The 26,719-nt window shown below is 43.3% G+C and overlaps 1 protein-coding gene and 6 non-coding genes across 7 annotated transcripts; all 7 read left to right on the top strand.

The window, feature by feature from the left end:
- The first annotated feature begins 17,415 nt into the window (after positions 1-17,415).
- LOC121851836 (60S ribosomal protein L13a-like) lies at positions 17,416-24,031 on the top strand. Its single transcript, XM_042345926.1, has 9 exons — positions 17,416-17,461; positions 18,676-18,748; positions 19,907-19,972; positions 20,523-20,624; positions 21,540-21,625; positions 22,403-22,462; position 22,655; positions 23,293-23,418; positions 23,946-24,031. Exons 1-9 carry the CDS (start codon positions 17,441-17,443, stop codon positions 24,029-24,031), a joined length of 621 nt encoding a protein of 206 aa, XP_042201860.1. The 5' UTR covers positions 17,416-17,440.
- Positions 18,989-19,063, top strand: LOC121851841. Its single transcript, XR_006085991.1, has one exon. It is a non-coding gene; the product is annotated as a small nucleolar RNA SNORD34 (small nucleolar RNA).
- LOC121851837 lies at positions 20,101-20,183 on the top strand. Its single transcript, XR_006085987.1, has one exon. It is a non-coding gene; the product is annotated as a small nucleolar RNA Z195/SNORD33/SNORD32 family (small nucleolar RNA).
- On the top strand, positions 21,198-21,267 carry LOC121851838. Its single transcript, XR_006085988.1, has one exon. It is a non-coding gene; the product is annotated as a small nucleolar RNA SNORD50 (small nucleolar RNA).
- Positions 21,702-21,774, top strand: LOC121851842. Its single transcript, XR_006085992.1, has one exon. It is a non-coding gene; the product is annotated as a small nucleolar RNA SNORD50 (small nucleolar RNA).
- LOC121851839 lies at positions 22,902-22,983 on the top strand. The gene has a single exon (XR_006085989.1). It is a non-coding gene; the product is annotated as a small nucleolar RNA Z195/SNORD33/SNORD32 family (small nucleolar RNA).
- LOC121851840 lies at positions 23,665-23,738 on the top strand. Its single transcript, XR_006085990.1, has one exon. It is a non-coding gene; the product is annotated as a small nucleolar RNA SNORD34 (small nucleolar RNA).
- Positions 24,032-26,719: the final 2,688 nt, after the last annotated feature.

Genomic DNA, 26,719 nt, shown 5'->3' with positions numbered 1-26,719 from the left:
TGACACTTTATGTCCAGTATACCGAATGTGTTGCTATCCATTAATGTGTTGTCCCTGTTGTCCGATTTGCAAAATTGAACTGCACATCCAGGTCATGCGCAAGTCCTAACCGTAGGAGTGTCTGTAAACGATGTTATGTGTACAGAATGCATGAATATACATAGTACCTGATTATAAACTGAAATCCCTTTCATATGGGTGATAAATTATGTTTGTGTATGGTTTTTATTGTTTTTGGTTGGAATTTTGAGGTAGGGAGGAATGAGTGCGGACAACAAAGAGTCACTTGCTAACTGGAGTCGGACTTGGTGACATCCGTGTTAGAACCTTCATGTAGACAAGACTGCATAGCCATTCGAGCTTGGTCTCTTGACTGCAGTGCTGATAAACCCATCCAATCGATTTGTCACAGGACATGCTTATTCTGCCAAACTCATTTTAAGGTGTGACCAATGGAATTCCAGCAAACTCCCTGCTTCACTATCAATGTATGATTATTTTGTGTGTGATGTTTCTGCTTATGAAAATAGGTTTCCCCCTTTTTTCTGGCAACAAAACAGGTGTTAAGATGTTAAAACACCAAACTGAAACCTTTTACAAGGAATCATGTCTGCATTAACAACAATACTTGTGGTCAGAATGCAGCAAAAAAAACGTACTCTACGGACGCCTTTTGACGTCCTCTGGTCTAACACCGTTTGAGACGAGGCTCAAAACAAATCTGTCTCTGGTGTGGACCAATCAGTTTCAAAGACAATGCATTTAATATCAGAGTGTTTTTTTTGTTTGCATTCTGACCACAAGTATTGTGGTTAATGCAGACATGATTCCTTGTAAAAGGTTCCAGTTTGGTGTTTTAACATCTTAACACCTGTTTTGTTGCCATAAAAAAGGGGAAAACCTATTCTCACATTTTGGTACTGGCCAAGGAGGTCCCATGATGTTTCTGCTTGCAAACATCTGCCATTTGAAAACCTCATGATTTTGTATCGAAAACTGGAGTCTTTGCCTGTCGGGGAAGATACTTTCACGAATTCATATTTTTGCATCATTTTAGTTCGCCTTTTGTTTTATGATTTCTAGTTAACAGCCATAATCTTATCCGCTGATAGATGAAGGCCTCTAAGTTTCTGATCCATATTTTATCCATCCCTAAACAATGGCATATAGCAAAACATCTCAGAATTTCATGTTTGGTCAGTCACACCTTAGTTTAGCAGAAACATTCAGTTTTCCGAAAAAACTGTTTTTAAATTTCAATACTTGATGGGTATTACAATTAAAGTAATGAATGTACCTATCTCACAGCACAATATGTTATTCTGCTAAAGGACATAATTAGAACATTTCAATTAAAATATAAACGGTGGTAATTATGGATTATAATTTAGAGCTTTATTTTATATCCACTGCTGGATCAAGGCCTCCCCATGTGACGTCAGTCATGGATTTATCTGACGAGGCTTCAACATGTAGGGCACTATGAGTCGGTCAAGGGGCAGGCCTAGGACTGTATGAGATGTCGCTTGCCACTGAATTTTCCATGGCTCGGACTAAAACTCGGATCGCTGGCTTCAGAGCACGGTATGCTAACAAATCCACCGCTGCTCTGCACTTTGTGCAATGAAAATTGGTGACAAGAGTTGGATTTGAGTTCCAGCCACGGTTAACATCAGTAGCAAGTGATATCTGAACCAGTCCTTGCCTCCTCTGCTACCAATCCACACTGAGCAGCTTGGTGCAATATAGTCAAGTAACCAAGATGACCAAATGCCTGCATTCACCAGTTGAAAAAAAATAGCTGTAAATTCTAAATGCTGAAATGTAATCATGCTAATTTGATTCAAAGGGCAATTAAGCATTGATCAAGTCCCATTGTTAATAATCAAGCTTTTAATTTGTAATTACTTTTTCTTTAATGACTAATATATTGGTGTGTAATGTGACACGCCAAAGTAGTGGTTGGCATACAGTTCCTCTTGAGCCTTTGGAAATTACATTTGGATGGAACGTAGTTTTATCTGGAAGGGCTCAATGTTGCTTTTCTGACATTTTAATTAGTTTTGGAATGTTTTCATTTTATCCAGTTTTCATGGCTCATAGAAGTGCAAAGCCTACATATGAAAGGAGTAAAAAACACAATGCTATGTTAAAAGTGTGTACTCCGTGCCCAAGGAACGGCATTTTTCATTTCAATTGCTGGTACTTGGTGTAGCCAGATTAACTGTGTCATCCTCAAAACACATATGACACCAGGTTTTTGACCCCAGTCTGTATAGCCCACCAGTGTTTTACATCTACCAGTCTTCAACATTCACATGCAGAGCCAACTGTGAGTTGGCGTACGCATCGGGCAATGTGTATTGCATGTGTTTGTTCATTGGTAACTTGACAAGGGCCAGGAGTGCTGGAATTGTCTCGTAATCCACTCTTATGCCTAATCGTGCACTGTAGTGGATGTGTGTCCCACCGTTCTCTGTGATGTTGTCACACGAGGTAAGAGCGCTGGTCTATCTTCCTTGCCTCTCTATACAGTATTGTCAATCTTGATTTGAAGCTTTCGTGACTACAGGAATTCATACTCTTTGGTTCTTTCGGTAAAGTCACGTAGGTAGACAAAATAAATAGATCACGACGTTTCGATCGCAACACAAGCGACCGTCTTCAGGTGAGAGAGAGAAAGCTGCTGAGACGAGGCCTTGTGTAGGCCTGAGATGGTGTAGTCTCAGGGTGAGAGGGCGGGGCTATAGATGGTCTCCCTGAGGCTGTGGAAGTGGCCATTGTACTGTGAGAGATTAGCACGTCAATGTACAAGCTTGGTATGTCGCAGCGTCGGTGACTTGCCTAGTATGTCGCGTAGATAGATAATAATGCAACTCTCTGAGTTGCATTATTAGGTTGGATGTATTTGTATTGACGGGCTTGGATGTCCTTCTCGCTCAGTCACCAACGCTGCGACATACCAAGCTTGTACATTGACATGCTAATCTCTCTCAGTACAATAGCCACTTCCACAGCCTCAGGGAGACCATCTCTAGCCCCACCCTCGCACCCTGAGGCTGCACCATCTCAGGCCTACACAAGGGCTCGTCTCAGCAGCTTTCTCTCTCTCACCTGAAGACGGTCGCTTGTCTTGCGATCGAAACGTCGTGATCTATTTATTTTCTATCTACGTGACTTTACCAAGAGACCCAAAGAGTATTGTCAATGTTGTGATGTCATAACGACTCTTTTTGATGCTACTACTAAACTACTTTGCAGCACAGGGTAAAGGTTTCTTCATGGTGTCTCGGTGAACACATCACTATAAGTGCGTGAATTTTAAGAGTCACATCGAGAAGAGGTTTGAAACAATGTGCACTACACTGAACGCAAGAGTGAACAAAATTTTCTTTTACCACTGTAAAACCACTGATTTAAACAAACGTTAATTTGGATAATTCTGCATGGTTACATAAAAACCACGTGTAACATCTTCCTGTGATGTGATGTTATTCCTGGTCGAAATAGTTGTCAGATTTAATTCACAGATTTACACTGGATGAAACGAATGCACTTCAGAATTTCCCAAAACCAGATGTTTCCAAAATCTGCCTGTGATATTGTCTTGCAATGCCGCATTTGCAACAGATGTCATGAAGTGAATAATGAATTTTCACAAGCTGGGGTGATATCATTAGTGTTTTTACGTAGTGGTCAGTTATGAGAATGCGATGCTAAAAAATCCTACCAACAAAATAGTGTTAAGCATATATTTCATAATAACGAGTTGGATGCATAAGGTGCCCCTAAACAATGGATCTCACCGCCATGCATATAAAGGATGAAAATAAATCAGAGGTAACCTGGGAGAAAAAGACTTGGAGAACTCGAAAGAGGAGGTCTTTTTAAATAGGGGTTAGTCTTCAGCTGGTACTTAAAAGTCTCCAACAACTTCAAATTCCTAGCCTCAATTCATCTTGTTTTTATAAACCAATCATGTTATGGGAAAAGGTGCCTTTATGTTAAAAGCCGCTGTACAGTATTTACAAATAAAATACAATGCTGAGTGTGTCGACTCAGGGGGATTTTCTGCATCTTGTTCTCAAAACGTTCTGGTCGGTCCAATTTATGTCCGCTGCTGTAAAGAGATGGTGTGGTATATGTGGCTGGCTATTGCACATCGCGATCACGGAACACACCGCAGCTGCAAGGCACTTCAAACCAGGCTCGTGTGAGGCTATCATCAAAATCAGACCTCTATAGGCCACCGGATTGGAGCTGCACTTGCTTGCACTGGTCACTTGTACAAGTCCCTTAACATAGACAACTATGAAAAGAGCTACATAGCTCATCGAATTCTTCCAGTCGCAATACATATTCTGATTCTGTTGGCAACCTGCCTCCAAATTCAGCTGCATCTGCTTTAAATCCACCGAGTGTTTTCCTATCGACCACTTAGCTGATTAAATGTTTTATACTCGTATGCTTTAGTTTCCTCTCAATGGAGACTCAAGTGGTATTTTCTCTATTAATGGTGGTAGGGGCGTTGCCCCGAGTGGAAATGTAATCGCTTTTGGAAGCAAAGCAGTGCTATGCCTAAATTCTGTGGTCTCTGTCTGAATTTGTTCCAAATATTAAAAGTACAGTTAACTCTCGGTCATTCATGGGCATAAAATCCAGGTTTGTGGATTATCAATGGGAAAGTGTAACAAAATTGTACATCACACACTCATTCACGCCTTTTAAACAAGTGATGTTTATAGTATTCGCTGCAAATGACTCGTGGCTCAGTTAACAATAAAACACAATGAAAACAGGTGTTTTCACATTAATTCTACACAAGTAAACAATAGATTTTTGTTAATGGCCTATTTTGCATTCAATTTATATTATGCATGTTTTTATGTCATGTAGCCTTTCCCTTCCCCCTATTACCCTGGATAATCGAGAGGTGACTGTCCTGTATTACACATAGGCTTTTGCGACCATGTTATCATTCATTATTGATATTTTGGTTCAGATCGTGTGCGTATAATGGCAATGTGTGTTATACACCCTCCTCCACCCGACATTGGCCAATAAATAAAGTCACGTGGACAAGCCCGCCATTTTCTTGCTTCAGCACACCACCGGTATGTTGAAGAGCAATCCACAAAATGAACAAATAGGTACGACGTTTCACTGGCAATTATATCCAGCAACATCAGGTTTGAGAAACACATCCTCCCTATAGAGGTTGGTAAATTCTAACATGGAGAGGCTTTTGCGACTAATTGTTTTGTTTGGTAACATTGTGAGTGCAATGCCAAAATGTGTCATACACCCTGCTCCACCCAACACAGGATGACGACTGCATTCTGCTGTGTCAGGTGGGAGTTGTGTGACACACATTGGCACTGGACTCACGCGATCGGAGCAAAAAAAAATCTGTTATAGATCATGACGGTTCTGTGTTGAAATATTTTAACACTCAAAATATAAAATGAATTCCACTGGAATAAAATCTTTCATTTCAAATACTTTTTGCCATGGCAATGACCTTAGCCCTATTTTATGGCATTCAAAATGGACTTCAAATCTATAATTCTATACTCTTATATATAGTAAAGTACATATACATAATCAAGAGCTGGGCAAAACCTAATAAGAACATGATATTCCAACTGTCACACTATTGATGTTATATGAAACCCCATTTAAATGTACCACACTATCTCATGATAATAGAATATGTGAATTGGTGCTAGGGCTAACAGTAGCAGGCACCAAATTGCCTTTTAATGTCTTGTTCTCAATATGTGTAACGACCATCCCATACACAGTGTACGGGCACATGACGTGGCATGGATGGCAGGCTCGAAAAGGTAATCCAGATACATCCAGAAAAGCAGCGACTTGTGCAAATGATTGCTCACCAGTGCACGGCAAAAGAAGCCAGAGCGAGACCAGGCTGGAGCTGTGAAGAATGTCCATCGAGCATCTGTCATCGTTTGTAATTAACTCCCCATGACGTTACACGCATATTTGATAAACCCATGTCATATCAATTTGCATATAAATTACCTAAGCAAGGAAAAACGTGTTTTCTGATATCAAGGTCAACATTTCTTAATGAATCTCAGTGGGATGTTTGCTTCATTATTAAATTGCATTATTGAACACATGATTGTAATGTTAATTGAACTGTAAAAAAAAAACTGTTCAGTGTGTGCATGTATATATAAACCAATATGTCTCTTCACTTGTGGAAGTTAAAGCAAATAAAATGAGCACCACACTTACTGGTTAAATGTGGAAGAGCAAACTGTCTTTCCCTCAATGTTAGGAGTTACTGTTATTGTCTACAACAGTGGATTTACTCTGAGTTCAGGTCGGCATTTGTGCTTTATACAAACCCATGAAATCCGGTAAACCCACTGAGAGAAATCCATCCGGGTGAATTTCTGATGGGCAGACGTAATTTACATAGACTGCTACGACCCCCACACATGGATCATGCAATGTGACCGCACACTGGCGCAGCTCGCATATTGGGCTGCACGATGCTTTATCACTGAGCCTTAACTCACAGTTGCCCTCTGTTGTAGACGCGCTGTTATTGGAGAGTGTGAATCGATTGTGTGGGGATGAGACCACTAAAAACTGTTCGTATGCTGGTAGAGCTATCTTCAGTGTGGGTGCAGTTCGGACCGACCACAAGACGCCAGTGTCACCTAAACAACTGCCACCTTAGACCAGATCCTGTCCTGTGTAAGACGTGCTTCAGTTCCCCTTCACGTGTCCAGTGTCTGGAGATGTATAACGACATTGATCGGAGGCACTGGTGTTGCCAGATAGCATGTTCCACCTCTATACCTAAAGGGTTACACGGTGTTAAGAAGTTGTAGCGGTGTCTTCTTGACGTGGACCTCAATTTTGATGATTCTTCTGCAAGAATATCCTGTTCGTGCACAGCTTATATAACGGCTGCAAGTGACCCCTTGCAGCCACTAGTGGCTGCTACATTCACCACAATGTTGAAATAACCTATCCTTGAATCGAATCGTTATTATCTGTACACCTCTGGTAGCAATTATTGTATTTTGGAAAACCTGGAAGTTGTGTCCATGGTACTGTAGAAAGTAGTCGTCCACAATTTGTGGTTCCGCAGGCCACCGTGGGCCCTCGGCTGTGGAAGATGTGAAGTGCGCTTGTTTCAGATTTTGTTCTCAGAACATTTCTACTGCGTGGTGGTCTGTGGATATCTCTTTAGGGCTGGCGGTGGTCTCGAGGTCCAGATAGGTTGGGGCCCACTGCTTCACAAGCTATGCTTTTTCATATCTGGCAACACTAACCAGTACTGTTTAGACACTGGACAGGGCACCATCTCTTCTGTCACCGTGTGTCCCTGTTTCGTATAACGCAAATACAGATTTGTACGAAAATTATGTTAAAGCAAAAAAATCATAGAAATTATATGTATAGAGTATGCGATAGAGTTACTATGCAATGTAAAACTATAATTGTTACAGAGTTACACTATACTGTATTGATTGGAGAGCGTGTGAATGAGCAATTAAATCATTCATACTGGTGTCCATTACGATTAATCTAAATATTTGTGAATTAACACAGCTTGTAACATTTCTTAAAACTTTGCATAAATAATTTACCAAATAAAATGCAATAGTATGAATCAATAACAAGTTGGTTGTCTTTTTTTTCAATGCCAGTGTCGATTTGCTCATGAGGTTAAAGGCACAGCCCTGCAACATCTTGCGCTTCGCACTGCTGGCGGAAAGGCCGAGAGCTCGGTCTTGAGGGCCTCTCTGGAAGGTATTTGGCCTACTCTTCCACACTGGCCAGACGTCTTGGAAGAGGTGCAAGTCCTCACACTTTGCCCCACCACAGATCGACAACGGTGTCACCATTTATACTGATCTGTGGGGAAAGGTGGTGGAATTAAGAAACTTGAGCATGTTTTAACTATATTCTTATTATTTTCCTTCTACGTGACTTTACCGAAAGAACCAAGAACATGAATCCCTGCAGTCACGAAAGCTTTAAATCATGTGTTGACTGTTACGCCGGGATATTGAGCCGGACCAGAGACCAATGACTTACAATTCCAGTGTGTTAACAATGACATCATGGCAGCATCTATTCGTGTATCAGTTGAAAGGGTAAACAATGTATTGTGCATGCAGCATGAGTTTATTTGTTTAACCAGGTGAGAACTCGAGACCGCCTGTGAACATGAAAAACTAAACAACTAAAATATCGTACAGCAATGATGCAAATATAAATCCAAATAGAACGTCTGTTACACGAATATATGTCACAAACATAAATCCGTGATAGCGTAAGTTGGCTCGGGCAGATTCACTTTATACTGATCATCGTACAATGAGGCATAGTCCAGTGTCTTGAGCAATATAATGGTTAAGCCTAACATAAGTGACGTGTGACATCTGAACCATTGGGGAAAAGTTACAAGTGGTTGTCATTAGTATACTCGCATTCGGCACAGGAATGTGGAATGTCGACCGCTGGACAGACCAACGTGAAGTATGGGCACACCACCCCGATAACCAACACAGTATGGGCACACCACCCCAATAACCAACACAGTATGGGCACACCACCCCGATAACCAACAGTATGGGCACACCACCCCAATAACCAACACAGTATGGGCACACCACCCCAATAACCAACACAATATGGGCACACCACCCCAATAACCAACACAGTATGGGCACACCACCCCAGTAACCAACACAGTATGGGCACACCACCCCAATAACCAACACAGCATGGGCACACCACCCCAATAACCAACACAGTATGGGCACACCACCCCAATAACAACACAGTATGGGCACACCACCCCAGTAACCAACACAGTATGGGCACACCACCCGATAACCAACACAGTATGGGCACACCACCCCAATAACCAACACAGTATGGGCACACCACCCCAGTAACCAACACAGTATGGGCAAACCACCCCAATAACCAACACAGTATGGGCACACCACCCCAATAACCAACACAGTATGGGCACACCACCCCGATAACCAACACAGTATGGGCACACTACCCAAATAACCAACAGTATGGGCACACTACCCCAATAGCCAACACAGTTTGGGCACACCACCCCAATAACCAACACAGTATGGGCACACCACCCCAATAACCAACAGTTTGGGCACACCACCCCAATAACCAACACAGTATGGGCACACCACCCAATAACCAACAGTATGGGCACACCACCCCAATAACCAACAGTATGGGCACACCACCCCAATAACCAACACAGTAAGGGCACACCACCCCAATAACCAACACAGTATGGGCACACCACCCCGATAACCAACACAGTTTGGGCACACCACCCCAATAACCAAACACAGTATGGGCACACCACCCCAATAACCAACACAGTATGGGCACACCACCCCAATAACCAACACAGTATGGGCACACCACCCCAATAACCAACACAGTTTGGGCACACCACCCCAATAACCAACACAGTATGGGCACACCACCCAATAACCAACAGTATGGGCACACCACCCCGATAACCAACACAGTATGGGCACACCACCCCAATAACCAACACAGTATGGCACACCACCCCAATAACCAACACAGTTGGGCACACCACCCCAATAACCAACACAGTATGGGCACACCACCCCGATAACCAACACAGTATGGGCACACTACCCCAATAACCAACACAGTATGGGCACACCACCCCAATAACCAACACAGTATGGGCACACTACCCCAATAACCAACACAGTATGGGCACACCACCCCGATAACCAACACAGTATGGGCACACCACCCCAATCACCAACACAGTATGGGCACACCACCCAATAACCAACACAGTATGGGCACACCACCCCAATAACCAACAGTATGGGCACACCACCCCAATAACCAACACAGTATGGGCACACCACCCCAATAACCAACACAGTATGGGCACACCACCCCAATAACCAACACAGTTTGGGCACACCACCCCAATAACCAACAGTATGGGCACACCACCCCAATAACCAACACAGTATGGGCACACCACCCCAATAACCAACACAGTATGGGCACACCACCCCAATAACCAACAGTATGGGCACACCACCCCAATAACCAACACAGTATGGGCACACACCCCGATAACCAACACAGTATGGGCACACTACCCCAATAACCAACAGTATGGGCACACCACCCCAATAACCAACACAGTATGGGCACACCACCCCAATAACCAACACAGTATGGGCACACCACCCCGATAACCAACACAGTATGGGCACACCACCCTAATAACCAACAGTATGGGCACACCACCCCAATAACCAACACAGTATGGGCACACCACCCCGATAACCAACACAGTATGGGCACACCACCCCAATAACCAACAGTATGGGCACACCACCCCAATAACCAACACAGTATGGGCACACCACCCCAATAACCAACAGTATGGGCACACCACCCCAATAACCAACACAGTATTGGCACACTACCCCAATAACCAACACAGAAACGAGAAGCCTTCATACAGCAATGAACGAACATTATTTTTAAATCCTTTATATTAAGTTCACTTGTTTGCTTGCTTGCGCGCTTACGACCGTGCAAATCTTTCGGTCGTTTTTTAACCCACTTCCCGTGATCCAATCGAGCTGACATTTTGCACACAGACTCATTGTGCGTGACAATTTCTTTTCGTGAAACTTTTTTTCCAAAATTTTACACTTTTTAGGTAAAAAAATTATATTTAATGACCAATTGCTTAATGGTGGCAGGCAATCATCTGACCCATAGGTGGCAACCATCTCAAGCCAGAGGACGAGAGGACTCTAGCCGCCCGTTTCAAAGACCAATGTGGGCTGGGTTGTGGCCCATTGAACACGCATATAAAGGATTTATAGTGAAAAACTTTGTTTATACGGGTTCATTTTTAAAGTGTACATTCTGGAATAAACAGCACGCATACTGTTTTTTTATTCAAGCAGGAAATTGTTATTATGTATTATTTTATTAGGTTTTATTTTTATTATTTTATTATTTCCCTTGTACGTGACTTTACCGAAAGAACCAAGAAGATTAATCCCTGCAGTCACGAAAGCTTTAAATCAGGAAATGCTCATTTCAATCAGTGATTCCAAACAATTGATATCAATTTACCCACCGCAGAATCATCTCCAAACCAATCTGCAATCACCTTCCAAATGAGGTGCGCTTTCTCACTGCACTACCATCCAGCCAGATGTTTCAGTAGCCATTGTCTCTCCACTGCTAAATGAAGGCCTCCCCACAACGACATGTATTGTGCATGGAAATACTATATCGATAAACGTGTTCACTATTAAGACTGACAACATTCATTAACTCTGCTGTATTCATGCTGATGTACGTTATTTTACTTTTGTCATTTTGGTAAACCGACATCACTATGCAAGTGACGATCCTGGTTTCGAGTTCTCGCCGAGTTAAATAAATTGGACAAAAGCCAGAATCCACCGCTTCTGAGGCATTGCCCTCGTTGGTAACTTGTATAAGAAATATGGCGGGCACTGAAGCCACTGTCATTAAATTGACGCTACATTTTTATTTTACCAGGTAAGGAAGCACTGAGCTATGTAGATTTTTTTTCAAAAGCGACCTAATCACAAATGAAAACTCCTTTCACGTGGAAATCTATAGCAGCCAAATACTCCAAATGCATGTTTCTAAATGCTAGAGGGAAAATTCTGAGGACGCGGAGAAAATCCACGCGACCATGTGGAGAGAGACACGCAACTCGACATACACAGCGGGCGTCGGGGCTCGGGATCGAACCCACAAACCTCCTGCATACTCAGCGGGGTGCAGTCGTTAACATCTCGCCACCGTGGCGCCCACTGCTCGAGAGAGCTTAACACACCAGAGGTATGAATAGCAAATACAACTTTTTTTCTATTTGCTCAAAAGGTTCATGAATTGAAAATATTTGCAAGTCGCTTTGGCCGATTAAACCTTCACATTTCTAATGTTCGGTTGACCTCACTACAACGGGGTCACCCATAATGCAATGTTCCAGCAACTTTTTGAAATTTAACTTTTAACGCAATTAGTTTAGTCATTGTTTTTTTATTATTGAATGTTTTGTATGGTAGTAAAAATATACTCATGAGGTAATTTTATATTCCAATGTATCAACCTTATTTGAAGCTTTCGTGACTGCAGGAATTACTCTTTGGTTCTTTCGGTAAAGTCACGTAGAAAATTTATTTTCTTTCTACGCGACTTTACCGAAAGAACCAGAGAGTAATGTATAAACTGTTCATCAGCAAATATTTCAAAATTGTATTCCCATGAGGCCCATTGTGTAAATTGCAGTATCCAAGTCTTGTCCATTCTTTATGGCTGCTCTATGCATTATGAAGGTCCATTGCCCAAAACGTCGCATGTATTTTAAGGTAGCGTTATTGATGAATGCTGAGGGGGGTTTTGTCATTTGTGCTTGAACACAACAGTTTAACACGGAGCATTTCGCGACCAATATCTACACGACACGGCCAACTATTACTAACTTGCCTTTTGCCCGTCCTAGGACGGAAGCTGTAATATTAAAGATGTACATTTACGTTTTCTTTTGTGATTGTAATTTTTTTTAGGAATTGTTGCACATAAATACATTTTTCCTAACTTAAAAAATGGAATTAAGGACTTTGGAATATTTCTCGGTCTACGATATTTTGTGTGAATGTCTGATCACTGTTCAAAGGTTTCACTGCAGTTGACTGTCCTTGATGCACACTTTGATCTGCTGAGGATTTTTAGATCTAGGCAGAGCCACGTACAACTGTCCATGGGAAAATTCATTGAGATAAATACCCACATTTTCAAAAGTCTGACCCTGGGACTTGTTGATCGTCATCGCATACGCAGGAATTATCGGAATTTGTCGTCGTTTCAGTACGAAAGGAAGAGTGACATCACTTAGAGCTAGTTCGATTCTCGGAATGAAGACGATTTCGCCTCGGTTGCATTCCGATACAATCTCTGTGATGATGAAGTTATTTTTTAATAATTTGACCATCAAACGCGTTCCATTGCCAAGACCGTTCTTCGGGTTCAGATTTCCCAGCAGCATGATGATGACGCCTGTCTTCAGTGCCAATGTGTATGGCGGCATTCCTGAAGGCGTTTGATCATGAAGAAATTCTAGAGGGTGATTCAATGCGTCTGCAGGATCTTCCGACACGATCGAGTCAGACCTGAAATAAATTCGGATATTTCTAGACAGCTACTGTATGATTATGTGTGTCCTTGTTGGTCGGTGCCAGAATCGCTCTCTTCGCAAGCTCTTCGGCAGGCGTGCGTTGCAAGTTCTAACCGTAAATTGCGGTGACCAGATCATCAACCGTTATCATTTGAGGTGGAATTTCAATGGAACCTAACAGCACTCCACATATCTCGGGCAAAGTTCCCAATCCAACTTTCAGCAGCCAATTGTTATGCTCATTTTGACCATTACTCCGAAGGTTTGCCGTGAGAGTCAATTTGGTAAACTGCTGCCATAATACGCTGGATTTGATGCAGCACTCGGTGACATCAACACGGGTGCCTTTTGCTACAACCGGCAAAGTCTGTCTGAAGTCGCCACCGATTACAACGAATTTTGCACCAAATGCCCGTTGAATCTGCATGATGTCGCGCAGCAGCTGATCGATGCATCGAAGGCCATGCTTTGTCAGCATCGTAATGTCATGAATGATGATGAGCGAAGCTTGTCGTAGCGTTTCGCCTTCTGGCGAATTCAGTCTCATCGACAAGAAGACGTGTCGAGGAGGGGAACTGGAAGCTTGAATCCGCTGTGCACAGTTCGTCCGCCTTTCAGTAAAGTCGCTGCGATTCCAGTGGTCGCAAAAGGAAGAGCGATTTGACCTTTTCCACGAACAAATGAGAGCAGCGCGGAGTACAAAAAAACTATTTCCAGAGCCGCCAGGACCATCTAAGTAGAAAAGTCTGTTCTGGACATGCTCATCGTCGACAGCTCTCATTATTGCTGTGAAAGCTTCAAACTGTTTCCCATTAGGGAGAAAATTCTCGTTTCAGCTTCTGTTCTTCTGCACTGCGTCGTATAGCTGAGCTTCGATTGGATGTCCTATCAGTTGCGGAATACCAATTGATGCGCAGGACAATCCATGTTGTTTGAGAATTGCGTTGATGTCGTGCAGAGCCATGTTCAATGCAACATTTTCGTCATGACGCCGTAGATAATCCAGCGACATGTCAAGTGAATGCTTGTTCCACAACTCGCCAGCGTTTGTTGGCATACAGAAGCAGCAAATGTACGCAAACGTCTGTCGCATTTGATTCGCCATTTAATATGTCGCGGACTCCTGCATGCATCATTCTTCATCTGAATCCAGCAAATGACGATGAAAGGCAGCTTCCTTGAATGTGGTGTAAACGACGCCATCGACGGTTCTGAGGAATTCAAAACTGGTAGCGCCTTTGACGTGCAGCAAGAGCATCCTAAGATAGAATTGCTCCTCATCTTTGATCCCAACAGTGTACAATCTCGCAACGATCTTAGTGCCTCCTCTTTGTCGCTGCTTTCAGTTGTTGTTGACATACACATAATTGTAGGGAATGCCGTTGTAGAGAAAATCTTGGGCGTTTGGATCAATCATGTTTAGCTGAAACCAAGATTCGAGCTTAGTGCGAACTGTTCGTGCGGCTTCCAACGCCTCTTCTTCTCGACCTTCTTGAAACACAACACCTTTATGATTTGGCAAATGCACGGGCAATCTAATCACGGCATGCGAACGATCGTGCATCGGCGACTCGAGCAAACGGCACATAGCTTGTGGTGCACTCGCGTATCTTGCGTTGATGAAATCTGACAGCTCGTCGTGTCGAAGTTGAGGAATCTCGCCGGCAGTGGTCGTCATATTGGCACAGCAGTCGAATCGTTTGTAAATATATTTATAAATATATTTCACAGCTCTTAGTGATGTGCATACTTGGACGTTGATATGACCATTGTACCTCAGCAGCAGATAGGGATTGTACGGCACCACATCTGTTATCCATTGACGATCCACGAGCTTCTGCTGAAATTCCTTGTCGCTGACGATACAGAGGATATCCGTTCACATTGTGCGCTGCCGTGGTAGCAAATTGCTTCTGGAACGCCTTTGAGCACTTTCCATCTTGCATGCAGGCTGCTCGAGGATTTCCAGCTGCGTATGGGCCATGCATCATAGTGACAATTTCGTGCAACCTGGGATTTTCAGTCGCAATGGAAATTTCAGCAGATACAACTTGATCAATGCGCTCAGAGCTCGTGAATGTATCATCAACTCGCAATGTCATCAGGATGTGTGCGTGAGGCAGTCCGCGTTTCTGGAACTCGATGGTGTAGACGAAAGCCGTTGAGATTCCCAGAACACCATGCACAGCGAGATCCTGCATCAACGATTTCAGTTTCAACTTGAAAACACGTCGATCAGATGCTTGTTCACCTTGATGCAAATTGTTGGTGATTTCTTGCCACCTTGGATTTGCAGTGAATGTGATGAAGAGATCGGGAGCGCCTTGCTTCGCGAAAATTGACGTGGTGTCCGCGCTTTGCTCTTTCATGTTCCGCGGTGAACCTTCGAAAGATGAAGTCAGACTAACGGGAACTCCGGCTGGTCCTGCAGCCGCTTGAGAGGCATTCTCCATGTGATCGGCAAGTCCTTGATAAAGCTCAACTCGTAATTTCTGCTGATGTTGGCGAATGTAATTCAAATTATTCACTTCAACCTGCAGGTACGAATCGACAATCCACTGTTGCGTGAGCTTTCCAGCACTGATTCATGGGTTGAATGTGCCTCTGATCGCAGTTAGCGCTGCAACATACTGTAATTTGGTGACAATCACTCTTGTTGCACTGACTTGAGCTCTAGCATAAGCCTCACATTGCCAATTTGGTTGCCATCCAGTTTCACCCAACGGATACAACAGCGGAGAGGAGATTGCCTCCAAATTTGAGCTCAGAATGTTGAGATCAATGAAAGGCTGTTGGGAGTTGTCTGGATTCTTCGTATACACGCGAATGTCACATTCAAAGGGCGGCTCATCATCATTGTTCACAAACACCAAAGCGTTCTCGTTGGGAGTTGGTGCATTGTCGCGACGCCGATCTGAATGACGATCTCGCCCAAACACCAAATTCACAACTCGCGTCTCTCGCCTGCAGAATTTGCTTCCTGTGCAGCTCAACGTTGTACTTGGCGAAGCATGGTGTGCTGTGTGTTGGCGAGTCGATTGTGGATTCGATCGTAGTGGTCGATTTGATCCAGAAGCCGTGGATTGCAATGAGCGTTGGCAGGATGATTCGTTTGGATTTCTGTTGCTTGTGTGCTGTCGACAACATCAAGTTTAGCGTATTGTCTTGCTTGACCGTTAGTTGGTTGAAGATGGCTTGTCTTGTGGTAAATTTGGCCATGAACCTTGAACACGTAAGGACCGCCTCCATGAAAGTCAACAACCTTAGCCCCCATTGATGCAAACGACAATGCGCTGTTGGATGAACGAAAATTGTCTAGTTGGGATGCTCAGTCGATCGGCTTAACAAATTGGCACGTTCTGTTTGCTGACAAACCTTACAAATTGGCTGTGTTGAGTGGTGGTGGGTTTAATGACAACGCAGAGTGACCAAATCATTTAACTTCATCGACATGAACGGCCAATTCGCAACCTGTCGCTGTTGTTGTGATCGAAACGTCGTCGTTTTTTCATTTCATTAATTTTTTTTATTTTTTCTATATTCGTGACTTACCGAAAGAAAGAACCAAGAATATTAATTCCTGCAGTCGCGAAAGTTTTAAGTCAAAATCTAAAATCGTTGCCTACGTTGGCTACTTTCAGACGTCTTCTTGGTTCTTTCGGTAAAGTCACGTAGAAGGGACATAAAATAATAATAATTAAACATAATAAAATACAATTCTCACGACGTTTCGGCCACAACGCAAGCAGCCGTCCTCAGGTGAAGAACAGGTCTGTCTTTCTGACAGTCTTTCCGACAGACCTGTTCTTTACCTGAGGACGGCTGCTTGCGTTGTGGCCGAAACGTCGTGAGAATTGTATTTTATTATGTTTTATTATTTTATCATGTCCCTTCTACGTGACTTTATCGAAAGAACCAAGAAGATGAATCACTGCAGTCACGAAAGCTTTAAATCGAAATTTACGTTCAAACGGTGAACGTTGCCACGTCATGTTCATTTTGAGTACGTGATGACGTGCCCATCAAAAGCGTTCATTGCACGTTGCGCAAGAGCACGCCAGTTTGCGTAATGACGTCATTGCAAGCGTACGGTGGAAGTGACGCAATGACGCACGTCCCCGGCCCCTACTTGTGAGCCTGAGAAACCCCGCGCCTCTCTCTTTTGCCACCATGGCGGACCGCTTTCAGAAGGTGCGCTCCGTGCGGCATAATCTCACTTCGTCGTTACGCTGTTGCTTGGCTCTATGTTTGCTTGTTTGTGGCGTGTAATGTTCTCGTTAACACGTAGATTTGGTGGCAGTTATATCTAGTGGTTTAGTTTTTAATTACTGCGCGAAAGTTGTGTTATTGATATGGCATGTGAGGCCTTGGCCTGGTTGAGGCGAGGCTCCGTGCCCCTCACGTGGCCTTAGGGTTACATTGTTTTAAAATAGTTTGTAAAATACTCACAGTGAACTAGCATGGTGAATAGTTGTGTTTGTGACGCTCACTGTCGCGTGTAACTGTTTGCGTGCCCGTAGTCTGTAGTGTGCTAGCGCCTGGAGGTGGTTATAGTTGTAAGTTCTGAATTGTTTAAGCGGCTTAAGACTCGTTGACTACATCGGGTTTACATCCTCGCTAGCCGAGTAATGGCATGCTTACACACTGGGATTTCGTGTATAAGCGGGTCACCATCTTGGCGATGTGGAATTCCCACTGCCGCCTGCTCGGGCCCTTGGGCCGACAGGCGGCAGAGACGCTTCGCCTCGTGTTTCATTTGGGCAGCGCCGGCCCCGCGAGGCCGGCGTTTAATGATCTGGCGCGCGTCTTTAACGTCTCGTCGTCAAGCGGTGTAGGAATCGATGGCCACGCAGCCTTTACGGAAATTAATGAAGCCCTCGTGTAAACTGCATAGTGATGTGGTTTAAGACACTTGGCATCAAGAGTATGAAATAAAATTAAGTGGCTACTTTCACGCTGCGGTAATGTGACGCGCGTGCGCCTCCGCTTTATGTTCGTATCATTGCGTTTTTATCTGAACATGTTGGGAATTTGTTCAATCTCACGATTAAAAACGTAACGTTTCTTATCTCACTTATAACCACGTGAAACCCTTAAGAGTCAAACAAATGTACAGGAAATACCGTGGTAAATGCAATTTGGAATTACGTTGTGGCTCCGTATCTTGCCATTGTTTAATTAAAGTGATGCGACTTTAACGCTCGTGTGCGTACAAATGTACAGTGTCTAATATACAGTACAGTACGTAACCGCGCAGCAGAAGACGGTGCCCCCATGCGTGCAATGACCAACGTGGTTAAGGATGGACATATAATTCCCTTGATCCGTATGCAGCGATTCTCCACTGAATAAACAGGGCCGCACATAAGCACACGGCATGATGAGGGCATTGATGTACTTTCCAGGTGCTTCTGATTGACGGGCGGGGTCACCTGCTCGGTCGTCTGTCGGCTATCGTTGCCAAGCAGATCCTAATTGGTGAGTAATGTACACGCACGCGATTGTTGAATTAAAAATAAAACAAGGCAGCTGATGTATTTTTTTGTTCATTCGACTCGTTGGAGGGCCCAATGAAGTCATAAGCAATCGCGTATAATTTCGGCACTGGACGCCATTTCGTTATGTATACACGAGTAGCTGTTCAGATGTGATATATTCCAATGCTAAGGGTGAATGTAGTATCGCCTTTTTAGTATCGAATTTCGCATTTACCTGTTGCTCCATCAATGATGCATTAAATTTACCTACATTGTTTGACTTAAGCATGATAGGAACTTATTATCTGAGATGGAGCAAAGGCACAGAACAGCAGCGAAACACTTCAGTTCACGCGTGTTCGACTTGTTGTGTGGTTGTGAAATTATTGATAACTAGATGTTTCCTGATGCCCTGAGAGAGAGTCCTTGTTGAACATCGGTCTGTTTATATGGGTGATCGTTGAATGAAAAAGCATGGCGAAAGCGATTGGCCATATAGGTGTAATGATTAACCTGTACCATGAAATTCATTGGTCATAAATTCAGGATCACAATTTTATTCAAGGATTTTTCCTTGTACTTTACAGTATCGTGTGTTTGATTTTTATTTGGTATTTTATTAGCCTAACATTTTTAATATGCCGATTCAGTGGATGCCTCGTGGTAAACATCTATACATTGTGACATGGCAATTGGTACCCATTGTTTTCTGATCACTACTTGTAACCCAACTTTTGAAAGCTAGTCCACTGCCGTATGAAGAAAATAATCACTGCTCCACGAACACATGGATGCAGACTATTACATTTGGTCTGGATATATGCAGCTGTTGATTTTAAGCGAGCTGGTTGTCATGCATAGGAATGTGTCCATCCAAGGACACCGCACATTTTAATAATTATTAATCCCTTGGTGTATCACCATTAAACTTGCTTAACAGCTTAGTGATACCATTGGTCAGAACCCTTTAGTTCTTGGATAGGATTGGCAGTTACTTAAAAAAAACGAAGTAAAACAAATATTTCTGCACTCCAGGTGCGATTAGTGTGGCTGCATAGAACGTTTGATATCAGCATATTGCCTTGGTATTTACTAAAAATGAATTTCTGTCCGATTTAATGTAGTCCTTAAATTGTACTTGCTTGTGTCTGATGTGCAGGTCACAAAGTGGTAGTTGTACGATGTGAGGGAATCAACATTTCGGGCAACTTCTACAGGAACAAGCGTAAGTGAGGACATTCATGTGGTTATTGGCACAGAATCCTAGACAACCGTTTATATGATATTGCTGATTTGGTAAGATCAAACCTTAAGCACTTGTTGATAATTGAGCTTGCTGGAACAACACGGGTCCCTGGCAATGATGATGATCAAATATATTTTTTGAGTTTCACGACCGTGAAATTACTTTAACATGCACTACCATCTGAGCCTGGGCTTGTTTTCAGCATGATTTAATCATGCCTGTACTACATTTACGTGAAACTGCCCTTGTGGTCTGTTTAATCGACACATCTCAACATGATAAATTGCAAGCCGACAATGCATTACACATCCCACAAATGAACCGAGAAAAGCAGAATTTAATTCTGAACAAGATCTTCAGAGAAACATGTCAACACAACCGACATATCCTTCACATTCCCGCATTGCATAGCCATGAAAAGTGCTGCTGCAGTTGACACAGCCATCCAATGAGACGTCATGGATACAACTAGTGTTCAAAGATGCAACAGATTCTAGAGTAGCATGCAGTTTCTTCCTCTTCTCCACAGTGAAGTACCTGGCCTTCCTGCGCAAGCGCATGAACACCAACCCGTCGCGTGGGCCGTACCACTTCCGTGCGCCTAGCCGCATCTTCTGGCGGACAGTGAGAGGTACTGCTCGATACTTGCACTGCTCATTGGCACCGCACCACCGTCTGCTCGCGTGTATGAGAACGTCCAAGTGGCTAACAAGCCTACCTGTAAAGTGGCCTTTTATAGAAGAGTTGGTGGCGATTTTCTTTGGGGTGAATTAACAAAGCGAATTTCCTGCTGTAAGGTGGAGGTTGAAGAACCAGGATTGTTAAACATGTTTGCTGGATGGCATTTTTATGTTAGTACCACCAAGATGGGGGAGTCTGCAGGCTTAAATGGTCCAACATGAATCTGACAGTCTGACTTTAAACAGCAATAGACACTATTGGAATATTTAAATAATACCTTTAACTACATAAAAAAAGAATAAGGCTCTTGAGTTTGTCCTTTTAAAAACTCTACCTCGAATGACTCCCAGCAGGTAACATGAGATATATGATGAATCCCACAATCCTATGGCTCTCACTCCCTGTGATATAATGCTGTTTGCTAGTTGTGTGTGTGAACTTCTTTCACACCGTCTGTAGCCAACCGTGCTAATAGGAGGTGCGGGATCTGAGGTAATTGTGGTGAAGAACGCCGTAGTGCTGCAGCCAATGAGGATCCTTGCTAACCTGACACGTGATGAAAAGTTGCCCATTACGGATCTGGCTTCTGAGGCTAGCAACCGACCACTGCGTTCAAAAGTATTACCTCTTAAACTTTAGTACATTGCTGCATGTGAATGAACTCACTTGGATTTCCTTGGCATTGTATAGGCCATGCAAAGGTGTAAAAACCACATCTGTCGTAATAGTTTAAAACTCAAAGGTTAAGTGTCCTGAAGACTTGGTAGGTTTTTGTCCTGCATGTGTGTCCTCCCGAGTTTGCGGCAGTATTGTTGATCAGCTCGTACATTATTAACACTCCTGTGCTGCGATTGGTGCAATGCAGGCATGGTGCCCCACAAGACCAAGCGGGGCCAGGCCGCACTGGATCGCCTGAAGGTGTTTGACGGGATCCCACCGCCCTATGACAAGGTGCCTACTCAGAACGGCCACATGTTGTGACCCCCGTGATAACGTCGGATAGTTGTGAAGAATGCCATGTTGCTGCAGCTGATGATGAGAACCTTTGCCAACCTGACACGTGATGAAAAAATGCCCATTACGGATCTGGCTTCTGAAGCTCGCACCATGGCATAGAATATTACTGCAGTACTCTGCTGATTTATGTACATTGCTCCATGCGAGGTTGGTATTGTAAGATGCTAAATGTTACATAAGTTGAAACCATAGCCTGGCTTTCTCTGCAGTGAATGGGGATGATTAGAGTGATTAAATTGGGTTTTACGTTTATGCCACGGGTCCTTGTGTATAGGAATACAATTCTAGTTAATATTTTTATATCTACATGACTTTACCGAAAGACCCAAAGAGTATCTAGTTCATGTTTTTTCGGACTATGCTGTTGATTTTCGGATTTCTCTAAAAATCAAACTTGTATGTCAAATGTTTTCAAGCGGCATTGAGTGAATTCACTCGTTCGTCCGAATACTAAGCATATACCATGGTCAATTCCAAGTGTTGCCACGAGGCCAAAAAATAGATGCCATGTTTCAACAATTGATCACATTGTGGGGGTGAATCATTGCAAACATGGTGAATATAATTGAAATAAAATTCTTAACACTTGATGTAAATTGTATTTCTCTTAGTGGTCTTGTGCATTGCACTAATGATTATTGATGGGCTAATGTGACCTGGCATGGAACAATTGTGGATGCATTGTGACTTGACACTGTGGTGTCTGCACAGAGGAAGCGCATGGTTGTTCCGGCTGCCCTCAAAGTCGTCCGTCTGAAGCCCACACGCAAGGTGAGCAGCAGCACAACCATTGTGCTGCATGTGTTGAACTTTACAAATCTTAACGCATACCAAGTTTGATTAGATTAGTGATTGAAATCTTTACAAAATGTCTTCAGCTAGTGCAAGCATGGTACAATGTAGATCTAAAGGGTGGATATGGTTGATATCTCCAGTTAATTGTGAGTTGGGGGACTGTAGGAGTGTGTAGAACATTGAAATACCAGTCGCCATATCTTTGGTGGCCGATTTCTACACCCCAGGCGATGTAATGAGGTTGACAAAGCTTATGGTTGCCTTAAATGTGACCATGCCCTGCTGACAATCGGACCAGTAGTCACCCACGCACCCACTTGGTGCCCCGGAGGCTTTCAATTTGAAGGAGTCGCCCATGAGGACCGTGTGCCCCTTGGTGCCGCGCTGTTGAAGCTTCGATGAGGATCTGTGAGCCCCTGGCAGTGATGCTAACTTAACACTTCTTTGACTTTAGCAAGAGTGAAATTACACTTACATGCACTACCATCTGAGCCAGGGCTCCCAATCACAGAAGCTGAATGGTGGTGTTAGACCACCATATTAATAACTCCCAGCAAGTAACAACTTTAAGAACTGCAAAAAGTGTCTTATTAATGGTTTCATGACAGTTGAGATTTTGGCCACTGCTTAATGTTTCGAAACTCACCTTGTGTGTTGTGGTGACGGTGTGTCCTGTGCATTGTTTGATGTGTTCTGCTTGTTTGGAGTGGTGTGCTTGTGCCTGCCATGGTTGGTGTGTTGTGTGTGTGTGGTGTGCCTGGTGTGAGTGTGTTGCCTGGTATGCTTGGCATGCGCTTGGTGCGTAGTTTGCAGTACTGGCCGCCTGTCCCATGAAGTGGGCTGGAAGTACCAGGCAGTGACTGCTACCCTGGAGGAGAAGAGGAAGCAGAAAGCCAAGCTGCACTACGAAACGAAGAAGAAGACAGTGGTTCGCAATGCACAACAGTCCCCCCACCACACGTTAACCACGCCACTCACGAGAGCGTGTACGTTTTATTTGACGGTACACAACAGTCGTACAGATCCACACGACAGTTGTGATGCACAATAGAGAGCTGCACCCTATGACATAACCATTATAGTGCATGTACAGAGCAGTAGTTTAAGTCTAACATGAATGCCAAGGGTGAAAGTGGTGTTACCCCTTTAAATATCAGTTTGTGAATGCGCCCATGCCGCTCCATCGATGATGTTTTACTTTTACCTACATTGTTTGACTGAGTGTGATAGAAACCTAATTTCTGAGGTGGAGCAAGGGCAATAACAATTACCATTTTAGCAACAAAATTCTGCATGCTCGAAGGCAGTGGCTCTGCATGGGAGTATGCAATGAAATTTCTATTCTACCCCATGGATTGAGAGGGCAAACACGGTGTTACCAAAAACGCCCATGGTAAAACTCGATTCTGATGGTCGACTCAGCTTAATGCAAGTGTTGTGTTTTTGTGTGTTTATGTAGACGCTGCGCAAAAAGCTGAGAAGAACGTGGAGAAAAAGATCTGCGCGTACACAGCGGTGCTGAAGCAGTACGGTGTCCTCATATGAGGTGTTTTGGTCAACCTGTATTGTTAATACATCTTGAGTCAATGAACTGACCTCGTGTGCCTTTTTATTTCATGGTGATCACTGAATTGTCCAACTCAAAACAGTGCTTTGAAGCTTTTAAAAAAAAGTAAAATTTCAGTTTTATTGAGTGCACCCTTTGGGGGTGAGGGGGGGGGGACATTTAGTGTACATGAATAATTCAGCATTGTTGAGAAACTGGCTGCTGGTAAAAACGCATGCCTACCATCCGATTCGGCAGCAGGAAATGGAGATGCCTGATTGGTGGTGAATGAGTAAGACAGCAGGTGACACGTTCCTTGCCTTTGTGCAAAGTGTGAACCCTTTATTGTGATCTTACATCCAACCAAAGCCACTTCCATAGATTTTTCCTGGATTAATGAATGTGGGACAAAAAAACCCAGCATTTTGCTATTTATTTCCAGGGTTTTTTCCCATTCAGATCTGACTAAACATGCACGTATGTGAGTACTTGATACTTCCAAAGCACTTGTACATGAATGTTAACCTGATCCATTCATCAGTGATCGCTTAAATGAGGCATTAAAGTGCTCGGTGCCACTGCAAAAGTAATCTAGAATGAGCAGTTATTAATCGGTGCTTGACATCCATCCTCTTAGGCATGCACTCATGATAAATAGGGACACATGAAAAAATGTACATTCGTGAATATGCAGTGTACAAGCTTTTAAAAAAAAAATCTGATTGTTACACCATACACATCCACACTAGATTTGTAATGATCTTTAACATGAATACCCTTAAACCTCAGTCCCATCCATGGATACAATTGTTTCTGCATGATCCGTGAGTTTCATCCAATGAATAGCTTGGAAATATTGACTCTGAAGACTGGATCTAGGTATTGCATGAGTAACAGGATGTTCCAGGAATAGTGTGGCACAGCTCTTGTCATAAGTAGCTATAAGGACTTGGAGGAAGTGATGAACATGATTATTTTAAACTTTAAGCTTTGGTCGGATATCCTAAGTCACCTTCGTGACTTTACCGAAAGAACCACAAAGAGTTTGATCAAAAGTAATTTTCAATTGTTTTTAATGGGCTTGAAACTGAATTTAGGCTGCAACTTCTTCCATACAGCTCCATTACATCACAATTGGCTTGAAGGATGTCCCAGCCTTAAATCGTGCAAATCCACTTGGAGAACCTCCTGGGCCTGGCAAAGGAAGCTTGAATAGTCTATGTACACCGACTGGTTCACATGACCTACAGCCATTAGAGGCAAGGTTCTACATGCACCACAACAGCAGATTGATGCTTGAATCCTGACACCAAGGGAGCAGGCCTATATTATAAGCTGACCATTAACACAGTATAATGTTTTATGGTATTGCCATGAGGTGAAAACACTTCTCATTGAAGACGTCGAATCCAATAGTCCTGTTTTTTGGCCACTGTTCTAACTTGAAGCTTTTGTGACTGCAGGAATTCATATTCTTGGCTATCAACAAGATTCGTTCATGAAGCCATCCATAGACAATTTCAACCGAGAAGATGGGTACAAACTGAGCAATCATTGGAGGGATGTTATCAACCAGAGTAAAGTCATAACTGGATGTGATCCCGTCCTACCACCTTCAAATGATAGTTATTTTTTAGACTGATTTTACATTAACTGGTTAAAATGTCTCAGCCACCTTCACGCACCGACCAAGAGGTTGCGGCTCTGCAATCTGCCATTAACGTGCTAACCTCTCACATTAACATCTCTCACACTAACATAGCCACCTCAGCCTACCTGCCGTGGTGGCAGGCCAAGCGTGGAAAACCCCACCACCATCGTGATCGCCGTCCACCACTTACATTAACAGCTGCCCTGTCCATGCTGCTGACATTTGGCCTACGCTCATTCAAACCTTTATTAATAGTTTGCCTTTAGAAGCTAACTCCCTTTTCCTGATGACGACTGCTTGTGTTGTGATTGAAACGTCGTTTGTTTCCTTTGAACCTACGTGACTTTACCGAAAGGCCTAAAGAATAGAATCCGGGTGTCCCAAATATACTTCGTCACTTACACCTTTACACATTTAAGGCCCCACAATATGCCCTGCAAAGTGTTGCATGTACTTTTTTTTTAATGAAATGCAACAAACCAAATTAAGTGCAAAAACCTCCTGTCCAATCATTGGTTATTAGGCTGTGGCCATTTACTAAACTTGAGAATCCAGTTAGATCTCAGAAATTCCAGATTCAAACACAGGATCAGAAATGGTATTGAGCCATCTGACAACTGAAAATTACTTCCACTGTACAACCTTGGCCTCATCAGGGCTGAGCTTGCCCCAGTCCAACTCAGGTGGAGCCATGTATTTAAAGTGGTAGCCTTGGTATCACACTGAAGTTGCATATAGAGACAAGCAAAATGTGGTTCAATGACAATCCTGTCAAGAGGTTTCGCACCACCAATTAGCACGGTTGGCTGAAAAAAGGTCTACATACAAATGGTGTGGTGACGCTCTAACCATTAGCCCCATCCCCTTTGCCCTGTTTGGTCCCAAGCCAGATGGAGACAAAGCCAGCGTATCAAGGGATTGTTTACATATCAGCATGACAAACAATTGGTATAAGACGACCATACCGTGACTCTCCATCCTGGCTTGTGCCAGTGGAATCGTTTATCTCCCATTGAGAGACTTAACTGCACAAACT

Source organism: Callorhinchus milii, unplaced genomic scaffold (assembly GCF_018977255.1).
Source record: "Callorhinchus milii isolate IMCB2004 unplaced genomic scaffold, IMCB_Cmil_1.0 Scaffold159, whole genome shotgun sequence".
In the NCBI taxonomy this organism is placed as follows: domain Eukaryota; kingdom Metazoa; phylum Chordata; class Chondrichthyes; order Chimaeriformes; family Callorhinchidae; genus Callorhinchus; species Callorhinchus milii.
The sequence above is the reverse complement of the archived record's forward strand: the minus strand, read 5'-3'. Positions and strand labels throughout refer to the sequence as shown.